At 42.9% G+C, this 19,767-nt stretch overlaps 1 protein-coding gene and 1 pseudogene across 1 annotated transcript in view; one reads left to right on the top strand and one right to left on the bottom strand.

The window, feature by feature from the left end:
* CMYA5 (cardiomyopathy associated 5) overlaps positions 1-19,519 on the top strand; it is a 92,585-nt gene extending 73,066 nt beyond the window's left edge. The window contains exons 10-13 of the mRNA XM_045197852.2: positions 10,802-10,935; positions 12,090-12,189; positions 14,223-14,396; positions 18,661-19,519. Of these exons, the coding sequence (XP_045053787.2) occupies positions 10,802-10,935; positions 12,090-12,189; positions 14,223-14,396; positions 18,661-18,907 (655 nt within the window). The 3' untranslated portion in view covers positions 18,908-19,519. The remainder of the gene's footprint in view (positions 1-10,801; positions 10,936-12,089; positions 12,190-14,222; positions 14,397-18,660) is intronic.
* LOC112307461 (inositol polyphosphate multikinase pseudogene) lies at positions 5,313-10,061 on the bottom strand (annotated as a pseudogene).
* Positions 19,520-19,767: the final 248 nt, after the last annotated feature.

The raw sequence follows: 19,767 nt of genomic DNA, 5'->3' as shown, positions 1-19,767 counted from the left end.
AATAAAGAACCTCAAAACTTGATCACTGCTAGTCAACAGAAGCAAACAATCCCTACTTTTCCCTTCTATTAGAACCACATTCTTTACTTTGGTTTTCTGCCCAGCAGTACATAATTAAAGTTTTTTTGTGTGTTTGGAAAGAACAGCAAGCCAAGGGTTGACTGATCCCACTCCCTTGTCTACATGAAAGAATCATTATGTAAAGTTGCAACCTCCATGCCTGGGACAGTGTCTGGCATAGTGTAGCTACTCAATAAATATATGTTACCTAAATGGGTAAATATCAATTAGCATTGCTTCTGTAATACTGGCACCAATAAGGAAGGTTAGACCAGCTTTGAAAATAGTCTCCTATTCAAAATTGGGGGGTGGGGGTGGGGAAACTGTGCCAACAAAGTCAAGAGGAATGGTGAATGAGTTAATTTTAGTGCTTGGACACTTAACTGGGAGACAGAACTAGTCTAATCTACAGGCTGGAAACCTTTTCAAGGGTCACTGATAGTGAAGGACACTTATACTCCTGTTTATCCATTGGTTGCATAGCCCTTACGTAGGTTCTAGGTTCTAGGCAAAAACCCCGTGCTAAACCAGATCCAAAAATTAATCTGGAGGCCATTGCAGGGAAGTAAGATGACTTCTTTTGGATGTGACTCAGTTTGAGTAGGTGAGGGCTGGAACCTTATCAGTGTAGATATTCAATAAACATCTGTTTAATGAATGAATGGATGAATGATGGGCTTAGCTAATTTTTTGTGCTTGCCAGCTTCAAGTCATTTAACTGGCTGGAATCTCTAGCAAAGAAGAGAGAGAGAACTAAATACAACTAAGAACTAAATGACTTCACATCTCTTTCTCACACCCAGTCCCTGAAAAGACACAGCCTTGAAAGCTCTGGTCTGGAGTAGGAAGGGAGGTTGAAAGGAAACGAAAAGGCTGAGTAATACAACATGCACATGTGAACACACACAGAGAAACACAGACCTGTATTTGTTCTCTCAGTACGATGGCCTCTCGGATATTCCAATTTAAGACCAAAAGTGCTGGTTCAACTCTAGTGGTGGGTGTTCGAGTGAAATGAGCCTACTGTGCCCCCAAGTTCTATGACGCAGTGTCTGAAATATCCAAGCAGTTGCCTCCATTCCATAATCCTCACGGAAAACACATTTGCATATTTTGTTGTGTGGGCACCAGTAGCTCATCGCAGCAGTCGGCCCTGCAGGGATTGAAGGTGGGCGGGAGTGACAATCCCGGGCTTGTGTGTGGGGGCTGAGGGAGCTCCTACTCACCCTTTCCTGTTTTTCTTTGAATGCTCTCCTCAGGTTGGGTGGGCTCAAAACACTTTCAAAAATTTTCCACCGCTCGGCTGTTTCCTCAGCTGTTCTGTCTCTCCTGTGTGGAGAGAAGTCAGCAGAACTGTGGGTGGAGGAGGGAAAACTGAGAGAAATATAGTACAGGGATTAGCTGTGTGGGCTGCACAGAGAGAAGCTGTGCGCTGAATGACAAATCTGTGAGACTCAATATGCCACAGAGGTAGTTGGTAGTGGACCTCCTGCTCCCCACTCCAACCAAGGCTGTGGGCAGGGAGACCCTTGGGCTAAGGGGTGTTGAACTCTGGGTTCTGGGCCTGTGAGCTCATGCACCTCCTACTTCCAGCTTTGGGGGCCACATGTGGTGGGGCAGGAACAGAATTGTCTGTCACAGTTGGGTGTTCCAGCTAGGGACACCTGCCGCTCCATCTAGGTAATAAGGACAAATAAGGATGAATTTCCTAATGAACTTAGTGCCTGAATGAGGTGAAAAATCCCAGCGTTTCTTTCTTTAAAAAAAAAACAAAACTTTTTACTAAGCTGATTAGGTGGTGACCAATGGTCAGCCCCAAATGATTTGACCTTTTCTGCAACCTGTAGGTAAATATTCTTGCCCCATGCTTGCTTCACAGGGTGACAGGAGGGTCACTGACAGGATTGAGCCAAAGTTCATTAAGTGATTATGAGCTAAGAGCTCACCTTTATGTGGTGCTGGTTTCCTGACCCAGGTTGTAACATCCCTCTGCAAGGAGCCCTTGGGAGAGTGACTAATAGGAAGATGATTCCTCTCCACCCCCAGCATTCTTGGCATTCAGCTTTTCCTAAATCTTCCCAAACAAATCCGATTTAACTTTGATTATTTAAAATCCTATATAACTCCGGGTTGTATAGTAAAACCCCAGTCAATGGAAACCAACCTGTTCCTTCACTTCTAACTTGTGTTCTGCCAGTTTCCAAAAGTATTCCATTAAAAGACCAGATGTACTAGAACCATTGAAAACAACCCTGTAAGAACAAGAGCCAGATAATAATGCAGGGGTGAGGAGATTGTATCAGAAAGCACGGGTTAAGAACAGTACCTCAATGGAACTTAAAATTTAAATCTGTACTTCCTGGCAGCTAAGATGAAAACAGGAGAGAGGGGGAGAGAGCAAGAGTGAGAAAGAAAGAGATTACATAACTTGTCTCTTTTTAAAAAGGAAGCACAACATTTCACTAAGAGAGACAATTATATTTCTTGACATTCAACTCTAAGATGAATTTTTCATGCAGACATTTATATAAGGGCTATTGAACAAGATAATAGTAATTGTCTTTAAGAGCAGTTTCACAAAAAAACATTCCCTATGTAACCATTTTTATAAGTGGGACCTGAAAGCCTAATGTTAAATCACTGTTCTGTGTGGGCAAGTTCTATGGGACCTCAAGTAATTGTCCACCTGTGTGGATTGAAGTGGTAAAGGAGAGATTAGAGGTTCCAGAGGAATGAATGTTACTAGGCTCCTGGGATTCTCTGTCTGAAATATAAATGATCCATTGAGGCCTTGAAGGGTAGTACAGAGAAAACAAAAATACAGGATCTTCTGCTGGAGGCCTTGGCTCACTTTGATTTTGCGAGAACTCTAATTACAGGAAAGTGTGAATCCCGTGATCGGCCACATCCAGCCCTCATGTCAGGTTTCTGCACTATTGTGAACTAATAGTGATGTTTAGTTAGCAGTGAGTCTCATAACATCCTCGTTTATCAGAAGAAAAATAGTCCTGTTCAAATATTTTCATTTGCCAAGTTTTTAAAAAAATGAGAACCAATATATAATTTTCTTCCTAATCCTCATTTAACCAAAAATTTTCATCTTAAACAAAAAGTTCCATATGTACAATTAGTTAAGGTTTTATAAATGGCTTCCAACACCTAGAACTATTTAGTTAGTTGTTTTTGTATTTAATGTTGCTTTATGTTCTCATGGATTTTTCTTCTTTTCCTGCTTCACCCTCTCATCCCTTCTCACCCCATACTTCTTATGATTATGTTTCCCAAAGCTAACTGACCAACCTAATGAGGATGCTTGTTAACATTTAGATTCACAGGCCTCTCTTAAGAGATTTTGATTCAGAGGGTTTAATGTGCCCAGGCAGGTTTGGGAAACACCCCTCTACTAGCTGGTCCCCATAGGCCCCAGCAGTGTGCTCTGTTCACAATTCACATTAAATGGGTTGATCAACTGGCTGAATGTTGGTGTTGTCAACAGGAATGCCAGGAAGAGCCCACTGTGTTTTTAAAAAACAGTTTTTACATAGCCATCCTTTGTGTAATGCAGTGGCAGCACCCTCCTAGGCTGCTTTCAGGAGTCACAGCACTGGATCCCCCATATTGTTCGTACACGTGCTGCCCCCTCCTCCGGGAGACAACGTGCATAGATCCAGGTGCAGAGAACAGCCATTCCTCGTGGTTATCAGCCCCTCGGGTTACCTCGAGCACATGTGCATGCCTTCCTTCCATTCCACACAAATTGTTTGGTTTTTATTGTTATTCTGTTACAGTTGTCCCAATTTCCCCCCTTTGCCCTCCTTCTGTCCAGCCTACCCCAACTTCCACAGTCAGTCCCACACCATTGTCCATGTCCGTGGGTCATTCATACAGGTTCTTTGACTAATCCCTTCCCCTTCTTTCCACCTTCCCCTCCACCCGTTACAACTGTCAGTCTGTTCCATGTTTCCATATCTCTGGTTCTGTTTTGCTTGTTAGTTTATTTTGTTCATTTGATTCCTGTTATAAGTGAGATCATATGGTATTTGTCTTCCACCAACTAGCTTATTTCACTTAGCATAATTTTTTCCAGTTCCATCTATGCTGTTGCAAAAGGTAGGAGCTCCTTCTTTCTTTCTGCTGTGTACTACTCCATTGTGTAAGTGCACCACAGTGTTTGATCCCCTCATCTGCTGATGGGCACTTAGGCTGTTTCCAGCACTTGGCTATTGTAAATAGCACTGCTACGAACATGGGGGTGCATAAGTTCTTTTGAATTGGTGTTTTGGGATTCTTAGGGTATATTCCCAGCAGTGTAATCTCTAGGTCAACAGACAGTTTCATTTTTAGTCTTTTGAGGAAACTCCATACTGTTTTCCACAGTGGCTGCACCAGTCTGCATTCCCACCAGCACTGCACTAGGGTTCCCTTTTCTCCACATTCTCACCAGCACTTGTTGTTTGTTGATCTGTTAATGATGGCCATTCTGACCAGTGTGAGGTGAGATCTCATTGTGGTTTTAATTTGCATCTCTCTGATGATTAGTGACATCGAACATCTTTTCAATGTCTATGGGCCATCTATTTGTATGTCCTCCTTGGAGAAGTGTCTATTCAGGTCCTTTGCCCATTTCTTAATTGAATTGTTTGTCTTCCTGGTGTTGAGTGGTATGAGTTCTTTACCTATTTTGGAGATTAAACCTTTGTCCAAGGTATTGTTGGCCAATGTGTTCCCCCATACAGTTGGTTCTCTTTTACTTTTTGATGGTGGTTAATTGTTAAATTATCAAATTTTTAGAGAAGCTACTTCACAAAGTTCAAATTAATGTGCATTCTGCAAACATAATCGATCAATTCTTAAATACCTGAACTTTGTAATATAGGTCTAAAAATAAATTAATTAATTTTGGATAGATAATGTATATATATGGTACAAATTTAAAAGACACAAAGGGGAATACAGTGAAGATTAGGTTCACTTTCTACCTATACTTTACCTACTCAATGCTCCTCTCTGGGGGCAGTTACTGTGCCATCCATTTTCTTTGCCACCCATTGTCTTGCTCTATATTTTTAACTTACTTTTTAAAAAAAGATTTTATTTATTTATTTTTAGAGAAAGGGGAAGGAAGGGAAAAAGAGAGGAAGAGAAACATCAATGTGTGGTTGCCTCTTGCATGCCCCCAACTGGGGACCTGGCCCGCAACCCAGGCATGTGCCCTGACTGGGAATCGAACAGGTGACCTTTAGGTTTGCAGACTAGCATTCAATCCACTGAGCCATACCAGCCAGGGCTATATTTTCAACTTTCAATGAAGTCTGACTGTGATGCTTTTTTGAATACATTTTCTGTGATGAGCATACATCTTGGATAAGCTTTTGCCTACTGAAGCCTCTATTTTTCCATTTGCTGTGGAACTTAACACTTGAAAGTTATTATTATACTCTAGTACATATGTGTCTGAGAGTTGTTCTTTGGACAAAAACTTTTCTGCCAAAGTTCTGTCATTTTATTTTGTAGTAGTTGGCTGAGATGAACCTTCAAAAACAAATAGTAATGAACCTGCATAAAAGTTAAACTGCTCTGGCTTTCAAACCACTGCAGAATACTCTCAATCTTCTCAATACTGGCGGCAACAGCATCTTTTCTTAAGCAGAATCCAATATGAAAAAAGCTGGAAACTCCATCCTTTAGAGGTTCTTTTTGTTAAGCTTCTTCCGTAGTGCTGTTTTTGTGTCTCATAGCGATCAGAATGAACATGATAAACCCGCATGCCAAGCTCCAGGAACCAGATCTCTTCCATTAGTGGGTGCTTACTGACCCATTGCTGAATCTCCTCAGATGAGGCAAAAGGATCATAGCTTTTTCCCCCTATCTTTACATCCATTATATGGGGCTTACTAAATTTATGGGTCATGTCATCTTGTATGTATAAATCATTTGGTGCACTGGGAGGTGACCAGATGCTACAATATTTTGGCAAATATCTTCATAGTTATAAAAGAACACCATCAGTACAATCAGCAGCATAAACCATATTATAGAATTCTAGCTCTCTTGGACCCTTTGGAGGTGGCTGTAGTTGTTTCAAAACTGTGCCATCTGGATGTTGCAAGATACCCACTTTGTCCTTCCCCTCATGTATCAGCCACCTGAGATGAGAGTGGCATGTAGCCTGCCACCTGCAGTTTTGGGGGTGCTCTTGGAGACAGTCTTCCTCACAGGTAGGGTCTGCATTTCTGGGGTGGGAGCTGGATGCCTCAAGCCAGAGGCAGGATGGTGGCTCCATTGCTGAAGTAGTAGTGGCAACTAGGGCAGGAAAATAGAGTGGAGGGAGAGGGCATGGGAGAAACTGGGGATCGCACAGGCTCAGTGTGAGGGGACATGGGGGTTCTGCGTCTGGGTGCTGAGGCCCAGGGAGGGGGCCCATCACACCACATAGGCTCATTGGATTGTTTGTCTTCCTGGTGTTGAGTGGTATGAGTTCTCCCTGTCCAACTCCTGGTGGAACAGCGTGTTCAGCTCCTGCTGCTCTTGCATGGCTCCAGCACATCACAACCCTCAGGATGGAGCCATGAGGAGAGGCCTGCAGGTTCCCTGTGCTCCCTGCCATACTGTTTTGATTACTATAGCTTTGTAGTATAGTTCTAAACCAGGGCATGTGATGCCTTCAACTTTGTTCTACTTTTTTAAGATTGCTTTGGCTATTAGGGGGTCTTTGTGGTGCCACTATTTAAATAAGGTATTTCTTTTGATATATGTTTATTTAGTTGTTTGTAGACGAAGGCTTTTTTAAAACGATTGTACTTATTTATTTTAAGAGGCAGGGGGAGGGAGGGAGAAAGAGAGGGAGAGAAACATTGATGTGAAAGAGATACATCAATCAGTTGTCTTCAGCACACACCCCGACTGTGAACTAAACCCACAATCCAGGCTCGTGCCCTGACTGGGAAGTGAACCAATGACCTTTTGCTTTGCAGGAGGATACCCAACCAACTGAGCCACACTGGTCAGGGCCATGTGAAAGCCTTTCATTTCTTATGTATATTAGTTTCACACCTAGCCATCTTACTGAATGTTCTCATTGTGTAAGAGTTTCTCAGCTAATTTTCTTATGCTTTCTAAATAAACTCATATCATCTGCAAATACTAACAATTTTACCTCCTATCTCCCAACTTTTTAACCTCATGTCTGTCCCTCTGACTTAATTAATGGGAATGCTTTTAGTATTTTCTCATTAAGCATCAGGGCATTAATTTTTTTTTACTTTATAGTATCTGGCAAACTTTTCGGTAATTCCTTGTGAGAACTAAAGAATAAAAGGGCTCAAGTTAGAAAGGTGTTCATTATATTGAGCAGATAGCAGCCTCCTAGTGGCTTCTGCTCATTTGCCTTCTCAAAAACAAAAACAAAAACAAACACAAACAAACAAAAACCCAGAAGCAATTGGTCTCATTCACATGGTTGCCCAAGGAAACGGTGGGTCTCCTTTAAGTTGTTTCTGTCTTCTTTACAGCATAGGAGTTTAACATACGTCCTTTGTCCTGCCAGTGGAGAGATGGGCAGATTGAGAATCCTCTGAGACCTGCCTGGCTCCGAGCGGTGTGACTGTGCTCCGCAGTGTGCTCACGTTCCACCAGCGATGGGCTAATTTGCTGATGAGTCAGGGTTTCTAGACACTTGCTTGCCCTCGCATTCCTGGAAATTAGACCATAAAGCTCTCCTTCTCCACTGCACCGTGGCCCTTGTAGGCTAAGCCCACACTTAGGACTCCAAGTGAGACAGTTTGAGTCACATTTCTTGTCTTTTGAATGTTACTATTGGCTCTAGACTTCTAGCCAGATCACGAGAAGGCTAAAATCCCTTCTTACTAAGCACCAACAGTTTGCTGTGGTTTCATTAGCTGTCTAATCACTTACCGCAGTTTGAATATTCTGTGAATTTGAATTCTGCAAACTGCAGGCTCATTATAAGTCATGTGGATTCAGTTGTAATTTTGACAAGTTTTTATTTTTGAAATTTAAAAAAAAATATATATATATATATATATATCATCTATGGGAGGATGCCACTCTTCAGTTTTTAAGTTTCAAAATCTTTTGAAGTTTTCATTTGGATAAAAAGGAAGGGTAGCTGACATGAAGGCTTTTATGACATTTAAGTGAGATCACACAAAAAAATAAATAGGCATGGAAGTGAACTGTTTATATCTAAGCTTTTTTGCTTTGTTCTTGGTTCTTGATCATACAATGGCAACTTATAAGCAACAAGACACTACCACATTTTGTATTACTTTCATTTAAAGGCCTGGTGCTTTTATTTCACAGGCTCAGCGAGGTCATTGTGCATGTTTGTGAAGTCTGCAGGACCTGTGCAGGCACCGAAAGAAGGATCTGATCCTATATTTGGCTTAAATACCTTAGTAAACATAGCATGCAGTTGGCTACCTATGTGGAATTTCCTCCTTGACAGACTTCATATAGCTTCAGGGGAAACACCCCCCAAAACAGCATCTTTGGCTGCATCATTTCAAAATGAAGTCAGTAAGTTCTATCTGGTTTCTAGAGATGAAATTTGCTTATTTACTTAACTTCCCCTCAGGCAGAGACAGGGCCTGTGCACATGATAAGTGATCAATAAATATTTATTTAATGAGTGAATGAAGTCTGAAATTCAGTTCAGACCCCAGTGTGCTTACTGAGACAATAATTTTACTGCTTACTATAATTAATGTATATTTAAAACATCTCTTCAGTCATCAATTCAAATAAAATAAGCCATACAGTTACCCCCAAATAATATTCTAGATATTAGTTGGGAGCTAAATTCTCAACTGTAGGACATATTTTTCTTTAATTAACTGAAGCGTAATTAGTTGTCAGTGGACATCTGGCTCAGTAGCACGGACTCGTTCTCAGCACATCTAAAGATAGCACGCTCCCCCAGGTTCTGGTCAGATGGTAGGTTCTAAAATAACAACCCACAACATTGGAGGGGTGTACACTCGCTGACCTTTCCCAGACACAGGCACTGAAGAGCAGATACACAAATAGGCCCAGGCTGCTCCTCTCCCCTCCCCGCCTTCTTTCTGAGGAACACACTGGAGTTTTTGTGCTTTTAGAAATGGAGGGGTGAGGGTAGGATGCTTGTTATTCTGTAAAGATTTTATGGTTTTAAAAACTTACAAATTAATTTGTGTTCTGAGTCAATTACTCTTTTTCCTTTTCCTGGTTCTTCATGTTATTGTCTAAGGTAGGTAGTGAGTGATAAGTGAAATAAATCAACAGAAGTAGAAATAACCTTGAAAAAAATCTATGAATGAATAGTGGCAACTCTTTGATTCTGAAGCTTCTGTGGTATGTTCATAAACAACCAAACAAACGGAAAGAAATGCACAAACAACAAAGCAAACAGATTTTACAAAACCCTCTCCTGAGAATGAACATGAAAGCTACTGTTGCTGTTTTCATTGGCTGCTATCTACTGCGCATCTCCCAGGAAGAGGACCATCTCCTTAGCCCTTGGGTTAGGAATTTTTAAAGATTTTATTTTTAGAGAGAAGGGAAAGAAGGGAGAAAGAGAGGGAGAAAAACATCAATGTGCAGTTGCCTCTCACATGGCCCCCACTGGGGACCTGGCCCATAACCCAGGCATGTGCCCTGATGGGGAATCGAACCAGCAACCCTTTGGTTTGCAGCCCACGCTCAGTCCACTGAGCTACACCAGCCAGAGCAGCAAGAATTCTTTCATTAGTAAAAAACTAACTTGTAACTCTCTCCAAATCCTCTCCAAATGGAGGCCAAAGGGAAGAGCACTTGTGTGCTTTATTTGTATAAATGCTCTAGGCCATGATATCAAGTAGAATCCAGAGAACTGAGAAAAGGCACAAAACTATTCTACTCCTTGACAGCTTCTGAGAACTCCCTCTTCAAAACCAGCAAGTCCATCAGTGTTTAAATGGGTGGGCTGTTACAGGGTACTCTTCCAAGCCTGCTGCCAGCTGCATGCCACTACTGTCACTTTCTTTTAATATAAATGGGAATTTTAGGAATAGCAGTTTGAGGGGAGGGAGTTATTTGGCAATTAGAATTCTCTTTTCTTGCCAGGATTAAACTTACCGTAAAAAAAACATTGTATTCTTTGGAGATCTCAGTGTCTATAACTTCAGCATGATGGCGTGTACAGAATCCTCACTCATGTTGTTTTCCACAGTTCCAGATCTGTTACTGAGGTGACCAGGGCCTTTTATATTATTGATTGTTTGAACATCATCTTAATCCAAAAGTGCCCCCTGAACCAAAAATTGATAAAGAAAATAGTATATCCTTGGAGATTCATTAACTGATACTGAATTTTAAAGAAAAAAAAACCCAAAACTTCGTCTGGTTTTATTCCAAAGAGCAGTTTGAAAGCCCATCTGTTGGACAAAAGTTGACGAAGGTAGAAATGATTTCATAAAGTAATCTTAGTGAACAGTGACCACCTTGTACAATCTTGCTTGCTAACGCCAGTGGTCATTAAAAGACAATAAAAATAAGTTCTACGCTTTTAATAAAAGATGTTCATTCACTATAGGTTTGAAATATGATGAGTCATATTTTATCAAAATACAGATTCTGATTCAGTAGGTCTGGGGTGGGGCCTGGGATTCTGCATTTCTAACTCACTTCTAGGTGATGTGTGCTTCTGGTATAAGGAGCACACCTTGCATTATATTTAAAATTACCGCTCCCCCTTTGTATTTAGATCTTTCTCTGGAATTAAAGGACTCCAGCTGAAGGTTAACCTCCAGCCCAATGACAATTACTTCTTCTACGTGAGAGCCATCAACACATTCGGCACAAGCGAACAGAGTGAAGCTGCGCTCATTTCCACCAGAGGTACTTTCTCCTTTGTACACAGCGAAGGCACCCTTGAAGGCAGCGTCTAAAAGGCCCCAAACTGCTGGCTGGGCTAGGCTGCCGGCATGAGGACCCAAGATTGGTCAAGGGTCAAGATGTTTCTTTTATTTTCCTGATTTGGAGGGCCTCAACCTTGGCTACCCACTAGCAGTCTGTTAGGGTGCTGAGAAGTACCAGTGCCCAAGCCCCGTTCCTGGGGGTCCTGATCTAATGGATTTGAGGATGGGCTCTGATGTGTGTGTTTAATTTCCCCAGATGATTCTTGTTTGCCCCACAATGTGTTACGATTTGTATGTTTTTAGTGTGTGTGGGATGGGAATACTCTTATTTTATTGCATGGTAAGCTTCTGTCTTATTTCTCCGTTTGTGTGTGCACCGCATTGTGTCAATTCATGTGTATTGAATGGTGACTAATAACTCAAGGAGGTAACAAAACTGTTCAGTGACATTTTGGAGAAAATAATCCAGGTTCTGCCAACAAAACTGTGTGGCTGTTCTCAATTATTGTGAAAAGAACTGGGGAGTGGAAAGGCAATCATTTCATTATTTTATCCTAAACCCGTGGATGGCACAAGATTGAGTTAGCACATTCAGTGATGTGCTTAACCAGCAGAAACTTGTGCATGTGTCTCATTTGTGATGTAGTTAGGGATGGCCTGATACTTATAAAGAGAACACAGGAGGGCTGCCTGCCCGGAACCGTTTTCCCTACAGTCCCTACATGGTGCCACTGTTGGAACCACGCCTGCAGGTTACACCAGTGCATTTTTAAACTTTAATGTGCACATGAATCTCCTGAGGTTCTTATAAAATACAGGTTCTGACTCAGTAGGTCTGGGACAGTGCCTGGGATTCTGCATTTCTAGCTCAAGTCCAGGTGATGTGTGCTTCTGGTGTAAGGAGCACAGCTTGCATAGCACAGCAAGTTCTAGTTCGGGAGGCACACACCAGCAGAGGTAACCAGCCACTGGCTCTCACTAATGCCTTATGAAATTTTCACTGTGGATCTAAAAACACTGGGGTGGTTTGACGTCAGGAGAAGGGCAGATTAAGGTCTGAAGTATGGGACGTGGCCTAGGGACAGTGCTTGACATTGTGGCAATGTTACAATTATATTTTCTTAACGGCAATAGGAACCAGATTTCGCTTGTTGAGAGAAACGGCTCATCCTGCTCTGCAAATTTCCTCAGATGGAACAGTGATCAGTTTCTCCGAGAGAAGACGGCTGACAGAGTAAGTAGAAGGGAGTCTGCGATAGAATATTCTGACGGGGTGTCACTTCACTGTGGCCTCCCTGTGCATAGTTTTGGTTTAATGAACATGCCTGGGTGTGTGGTATTGAATATACATGTGTGCTCACCTGTGTAGTTTTGTTACGGTTCATTACTGGGGAGGGGAAAAGTGACAGAGGTAGTGTCAATATTTTTATTGGAAATATAAACACAGATGTTTTGTTTAAAACATAGGCTGTTTTAAGGTATTATCTCTGCTTTAATGAAAAAAGAATCCAGGTTAATTCTTCTATTGTTTTTCAATAGCAAACCAGATTTTGCATCCATCCACTTGAAAAGAGATAGAGGAGAATGGCATTTTGTTGAGTTTCTAGCTTGGCCCCATGGAGGACTTTCAGGCTTTCCTGCCCATCCCTGACACCTCTAGCACTCAAACCTGAGCGCACAGTGGGGAGACTGCTCTGCAATCTGCCTGTAATATCTCACGGTTATTTTTAAGGGTCAAATGGAAGAAAGCACATGAAAGGCTTTTGAAAACCCTAAGCCATGTGAAACAGGCCACTGTTGGCGCTGGTGCGGCCTGCCAGTAAGCGCTCACAGGAAAGCACTGAGCTGACCAGCACGGACTTGCACGGCTTTCCTCTCAGGTCACTGTTCACCCGAGTCTGGCCCAGCTCAGGTGTTACCTGCTCCTGGAAACGGCCAAGCCTTCTCTGGGCCCAGGAACTCTTTGATTTGATCTGTGAAAGGGTCTGAACCTGTGTAGAGTCATTTGTCAGCTGCTCGAGTTTGAATAATCCTCAAGCAGCAGCCCTATATAGTCTGCATCTTTGAATCCCCAGAATCTAACATGGGGCCCAGAACATTGTAGATGCAAAAGATACACTAATGAGTAAATTCAGAAAAAAAAATATTTAAAAAATAGATTGAATAGATTGGGCTTTTCCGTCTTTCTTAAAATTTCTCAAAAACTCAAAAAGAAAAGAAACACACTGTTTGGAAAGAGCTCACGTATAATAACTGATGATAACTGTACTGTACTATATAGAACTTTATTTATTGGTTAATAAAAAATTATCTCCCAGATGTCAGGCAGGCAGGCTTTGCTCCAGAGAGCAAGGGCCTGTCAGTGGCCGCCTCTCTGAACTGTGGTTGGGGGAAGACGTGAGAAAGTGAAACACGTTCCGTTGCCTTAATCACTTTCTCATCTATTGAAGGGGAGCGGGTGCTGACTGAATACTAACGCTGCTTAAATTAAAAATGCTTCCTTGCTGTCTCAGCCATTTTAAGGCAACGTGGAGCAGTTCATGCAAACAAGGTTACCCATCAGCAGTTGAAAGTGCTTCGGTTCAGTTCCCAGTGCCTCTTACAAAAATAGCTAAGGTGAAATGGAAAGAGACCTTTCAACAACCTTTCAGGTGCACCTACTACAAATCCCAGAGACTGTTGACCACAAGCCTTTAAAAAGCACACTCATCACCTCATCACACCCGGTCGATTTCAACACTCCACTCTGCGTCGGCCTCACCAGCCGTCTTGCTGTCCAAGAGCAGCACCTCATTGGTCTCTGTGCCCAGTTAAGTCAGCAGGCACTGGAACTCAGTGTTTTTAAAAAAAAGGTTTTGGAGAGTCTTTTTTGCAAGTTTTGTAAGAAGACTTTGCAAGCCATGTTTTCTTAGAACTCCCCACGTGCCTCCCTTGTATTCTCTCATCCTCTTTAGAAGCAGAGATTGTGCCATTTCTTTTTTGTCCTGCATTATTCTGGTTATTTTCTGGTTCCCAGCTTCTTCAAGAGAGGCAGTGTGCAGTACATGCATGTTGTATATGGCAGTGGAAATATGTTAAATGCGTCTTGAGAGTTTAGGGAATTCTGTGGCAGTCAAGTCAAGGTTGGGGGCACAATGAACAACGGATGTCTTTAGTTAAATTCCAGCGGTGCCTGAGGATAGAGTCCTGCTTAAACTGTGTGTGAATTTGTGAGTATTGACATCTATGAGATAAAGGCTAGCAAGTCCTGGTCAACTTCGCCTACAGAATCCCGTCAGTGCTGGGTGAGGAGCTGCCTGCCTATGGCCAGCATTACTGGGAAACCACGGTCACAGACTGCCCGGCATATCGACTTGGCATCTGCTCCAGCTCCGCAGTACAGGCCGGTGCCGTGGGGCAAGGGGAGACCTCGTGGTACATGCACTGCTCTGAGCCGCAGAGGTAAGCTGGAGCCCTACTCCTCTCCCCTTCATCAAAGTGTCCTGGGTTGATGTCTAAGCAGAGAACTCCAAGGGCCTAATAAATGGCATCCTACTTCCCTGCCCAAGTTTTGAGCCAACGAAGAAAGAAAACAAGACAGACAGGTATATGGAGATTAAGCTATTATTCTTATTATTGAGGAAGCCAATTTTAGAGAATGTGGCTCATACCTGAGAGCAAGGGGTTATTTTTGTTTTTTGGGTTGTTGTTTTTTTTAAAATATTGATCCCTATTAATAGATAAAGGCAGAGTTGGTCCCTGGAGAAGCAGAAAAGGATGTGTGTCTCCTTCGGATGTTCCTAATCAAGAGACAGGGAATAGGAAGGAGCTATCGGGCCGTGCATGGCCAGCTTTGCCTTCTAAACTCATCCCAGAGTGGGGACATTCCACAGGGTAATGCTGAACGGGTTCCCTCCCTGTGGAGGAGTCAACAGGAGTGAGGAAGAAGAGGATCCCCATTGCCCTTCCCACACTGGTTTATATCAGGGAGTAGCAAACTGTGGCTCACAGGCCAAACATGACCCACTGCCTGTTTGTGTAAATAAACTTTCACTGGAACACAGTCACGCTCACTTGTTTCTATACTGTCTATGGCTGCTTTTGTGCTACAATGGCAGAGGTGACTAGTTGCAACAGAGACTACCTGGCCTAAGATATTTTCTGTCTGGCCCATTACAGAAAAAGTTTGCAACCCCCTGGTCTGTGTTATTAGTATTGTCTACTTGGTTGAAGTGAAAAAGCCACTAACCTGGGTTCATCTCAGAGAATTAAGGGCAGCCATGTTATCATCTGAATACGCTCGCAGCATGGTCTAATGGAGCAGCGATGGTCTGAAAGCCAGAAGCCTTCTTTCAGTCCTGGCTCTGTCCTCCTGGTAGCTACTTACCAGAAGCTGGTTCACCCTTTGAGCTCAGGCCTCATCGGTCTTGTCAGGGGACAGTGATGCTTGGTCTGCTACTTTTTGGCCTTGTAAGAATCACACGAAATCAGGTACAGGGAAGAGTTTTGAAACTGTAAAGTATCATACAATGTGGGATATTATTCAAATGTAATGCTTTAGAAAGAAAGCCACAGTGTTAGCAAGTTGCCAGAGAAAAGCCCACAGGTTGGGATTTTGCAGTCTCTGGCTGCACGTTTCTTCCTGCATCCCACTTGGCAATTTGATTCTCTGACATGGTTCGTAAGGGCACCATCTCCAAGAGCTATTTAAAGTCACATTTCAAGTCAGGCAATTGTGATTAGTTGATACTCAGCACTGTGCAATGCTTAAGGACCGAACCCCTACCAAGAGTTAAAAATCACACAGACCTAGAATTTATAATCAGATTTAGATATGAAACTAATATTGATTTTATTTTAAAAAGTCTTTAGATACTTGAATCCTTTAGAGTGCAAACCAAAGACTAGCCTCTGAAAACAAATTTCTAGACTCTGGAAAACACAATTTTATGTCTTGTTCAACCATTTCAACAACTTTGGAATTGAGCTCTTTTGGGTCCAGGGCAGGTTCAGCACATTCCGGGAGGAAGAGTATGCCCACTGGCGTGATTGCAGCCCAGAGGGGTCAGGTCTCAAGTGCCTTCATGTTTCAAATAGAACATCCCTGGCCTTTAGGATGCTGAGAAAATGGCTGTAGCAGCCGCTCCTATGTTTTTAACTTTTTCTGGCTTCCTGATTTTAAACTGAACACGGTTACTCTTGATTCTACTTGCATAGAATCCACGCTTTAAGATGTCACACCAGAAAGGAGAAATGAGGAGTCTGGGGAAAAAGAGAATCTGCCCGTTCCTAACCTTACCACCCTGGTTCAAGGCCTCCATACCTCCTTTACCAGTGTCGCCCACAGCCACCATTCCTGTTTCCTTCTCTAGTCCCCACCCACCCCAGGCTCTCTTATGTCACAACTGGCAACTATTTCTAAAACCTCATTTTCATCATGTCCCATCCTTTTCTGCTCAAAAATCTACAAACATCTACAGTGGTATCGGAATCAGGCAGGATCACAGTGAAGAGGCCAAGTGAGAAGGAATGTGACCAGGCAAACGACGACGAGCAGTGGGGGCTGAAAGGGGCCCGGGCCCAGTTTGGGCTGGCAGTGAGGTCCTGGGGGTATGTCCAGCTCATGGTGGGGGGTCCTGGCACAGGCAGCTCTGGGGTCACACAAGTGTCTAGAGTCAGGCCTCTGGATGATCCCTGTTTGACCAGGAACCAGCAGTCCCAGGGAGGAATAGTCAGAAGCTGGATAACAAGTCAGGCCCCAGGCAGACAGGCTTAGTTTTAGGCCAGAGTTCAGGTTGGAGAAGAAACTGCTGAAGTTAGGAGGAAATGGAGGCAGAAGCAGGGCAGGGCCTATTCCAGGCCCTGTGGAACTTGGGGAGCCAAATCTTCAAGGAAGGTCTTGGCCTCCTTGGCCTCCTTGGTGGGGAGGGGCTGCCCGGGGCTGGGCCTGCGGGCACCAGGGGTCTTCTATGTCAGGGTAGGAATGTGGCTCACTTGGGTGTTCAGAACTCTAGACCAGTGCTGTGCAATAGAACATTCTGCAAAAATAGAAAAATGGTGTCACATGTGGCTACTGAACACTTGGAATATAATTAGTAGGACTGAACAACAGACTTTGAATTTTATTTAATTTTAATTAATTTTAAGTGGCCACATGTGGCTAGTTCCTGGTTCCTGACTCATGTACCCATGAAATATCCTTAAAGTCATTCACATACCCCTCCAAACCTGTCAGGCAGATGGTGATGTCCTCCATGATACACAGGCTTATTCTGCCACCTCATCATTGTTTCTGTTGCCTCCACTGCCTGGATCTCCTTTTCCCTCTTTTCTATCTGTGCAGCCTGACCATTCTTATGGCTGAGTTTGAGCCCCTCTGCTCCCCAAGCCTCCTGTAAGAGCCCCAGCCTGCACTGCTGGTCACCATCATTGCCACCTGCAACCTTTGCTCTACAGGTTCCTTTATCATCGTTTAAGTCTTGCTTAGCTTCCCATTCCCATAAACCTTTGCCCTTTCACATGAGCTTCATTCCTCAGTGAAGTTGCCAACTGGCTATTTTCTAAATACACCAGCACTTAAGCTTCTGGGCCTTTAAGAGACATCGCAAGGTCTTCAAAGTTCTTCGCCTTTTTTTTTTCCATACCAGAATCACTAACCCAGATTCTAGGGACCCATCCCTCAGACCTACCACATTCACAGAACTTTCCCTCATCTATCCTTTTGCTCTCCCTATCTCATTTCTTCCTTCCCCCTGCCTTCAGGGCACCACCTTCCATTTCTAGGACTGGTGGGCAAAACCTCCAAATTTGTGTCACTTGTTTGCACAGAGCAATTTAGCACTTCTGTTGAGCAACTTCTCCTTCCCAACTTGGCCTGGGACCTGTCCTCTCACAGCCGAAACAGGCCCGTTAGGTGTGTTTAGTAAACACTTTACCAGTCTGTGCCCTGAGCTGCAATCTCAGCTCTAGCCAGTGTTCAAGTCATCATCAACTTCCTGTTCAGTGGAGCATGGATTCCTGGTGGTCAAAAACAGTAGGCTTTGGTCCCTCATACTCCCAGAGGACCTAGAAAAGTGCTGGACACAGAGATATGCCCACATGAACACTTGCCAAATTAAATTTATTTCAAGTGAAGAACTAAATCAAAGGCAACCCCATTAGCTTCAAGGCTGTAAAAACATGGAGATGAAAAAGAAAGTTGGCTTGGAAGAAGGGGAGCTTATACAAAGACTGAAGCAGGGAAAAAATAATAAAATATGTCTTAAACTTCATAAAGGCCCTCATGCAAGTTATTATAAATCTTTAAACTGTAAAATCAACACATTTTATGAAAGGCAAACCAGCAGTACTTTTAAAAATACATGGCAGCCTCAAAGGACTTCTACTGAAAAGAATGACACGCCATGAATGTGGTAGTTAAAACACGTGGGCAGCTGGGAGAGAATTAGAATGTTGAGAAAAATCACAAGGGAGACATATGTTGGTTATTCTGGGACTAATTGCTAATGTAGAAGGAGCAAAATTATTAAAAATGCTCATCTGTTGGGATGAGCTATGCATTAGAGCATCTGGGAGGGATCTGGTTAAAGTACTTGGGACAACGTATTGCAGCTCGTTGTGGAAGGAAGTTAATAACTGAATAAATTCGTTATCCCCAAGGGATTTTCTTTATCATGGTCCTTTAGGATTTCCGAAGTTTTTCATTTTCCATTCCATTTCATTTCAGATACACATTTTTCTACAGTGGCATTGTGAGCGATGTTCACGTGACTGAGCATCCCGCCAGAGTGGGCATTCTGCTGGACCACACCAACCAGAGGCTTCTGTTCATAAATGCGGAAAGTGGGCAGTTGCTCTTCATCATTAGGCACAGGTTTAATGAGGGTGTTCACCCTGCCTTTGCCCTGGAGAAACCTGGAAAATGTACTTTGCACCTGGGGATAGAGCCCCCAGATTCTGCGAGGCACAAGTGATTGCGAGCTTTTGGAGTTCAAAAGAGCAATAATTTGAATTTGGGGGGTCTGTTCTTTCCCTTGGATGCTATACATCATTCAGAATGTCTCCCACACGTTCACGCTAATAATAATAACTACATGCACGGTGAACCACACGTGAGCATAACCACCGAGAAGCCTTGTCTTCGTAGGGCGGCGTGTGAGGAAGGAGGTCGGGAAAACAAGCTCCACCCTGTGGTTTATACATATTTGAGTTTTTCCCGAAATTGAAAGGGTTTGTACCTGACTTGGGAACCAAAATAGAGAAATGGACTTCCACCCGTTTTGTTGGTAAAAGAAATCCTCAGAAGGACAGGTCTGAGTGAAGAGGGAAGATTGTGCTTGTAATACCTCTTCTCTTACAAGAAACATGGACTTTTTCCACAAGAAAAATGTCACCTCACTTCACTAAAGGATGATGAATCCTCATCACTAGAGAAAGTGTTTTCACCCTTCTAAGTTGATAATGAACTCTTTTGTAATAATATACGCTGTAGAACACAGGTCTCTTTTCCCTGAAATTTTGAATGTAGAAAAGTGCTGGATATTAGAAATTTCCATTTTGTTAAATAAATGGTTAGAGTCTATTAAACAAAACATGTCTGAACTTATTATCAGTACCTTACTAGCTGGCCCCTCTGGACCAGGACCAACTGCAGGGTAAATAACCATCACACTTCAGTGGGTTGGCTTCTGCTAGTTTTCACGTGAGAATTTTACACATGTATGTTTTGAAATAGAAACACTTTCAGCTCAGAGTTACAGTCAACTACCAGAAGCTGGGAATATCCTTTTTACTAAAGGAAAGTGCTAGGTCATTTTTAGATTATATTGAAATC

Source organism: Desmodus rotundus, chromosome 1 (genome assembly GCF_022682495.2).
Source record: "Desmodus rotundus isolate HL8 chromosome 1, HLdesRot8A.1, whole genome shotgun sequence".
NCBI lineage: Eukaryota > Metazoa > Chordata > Mammalia > Chiroptera > Phyllostomidae > Desmodus > Desmodus rotundus.
This window is presented reverse-complemented; position numbering and strand designations above follow the sequence as displayed.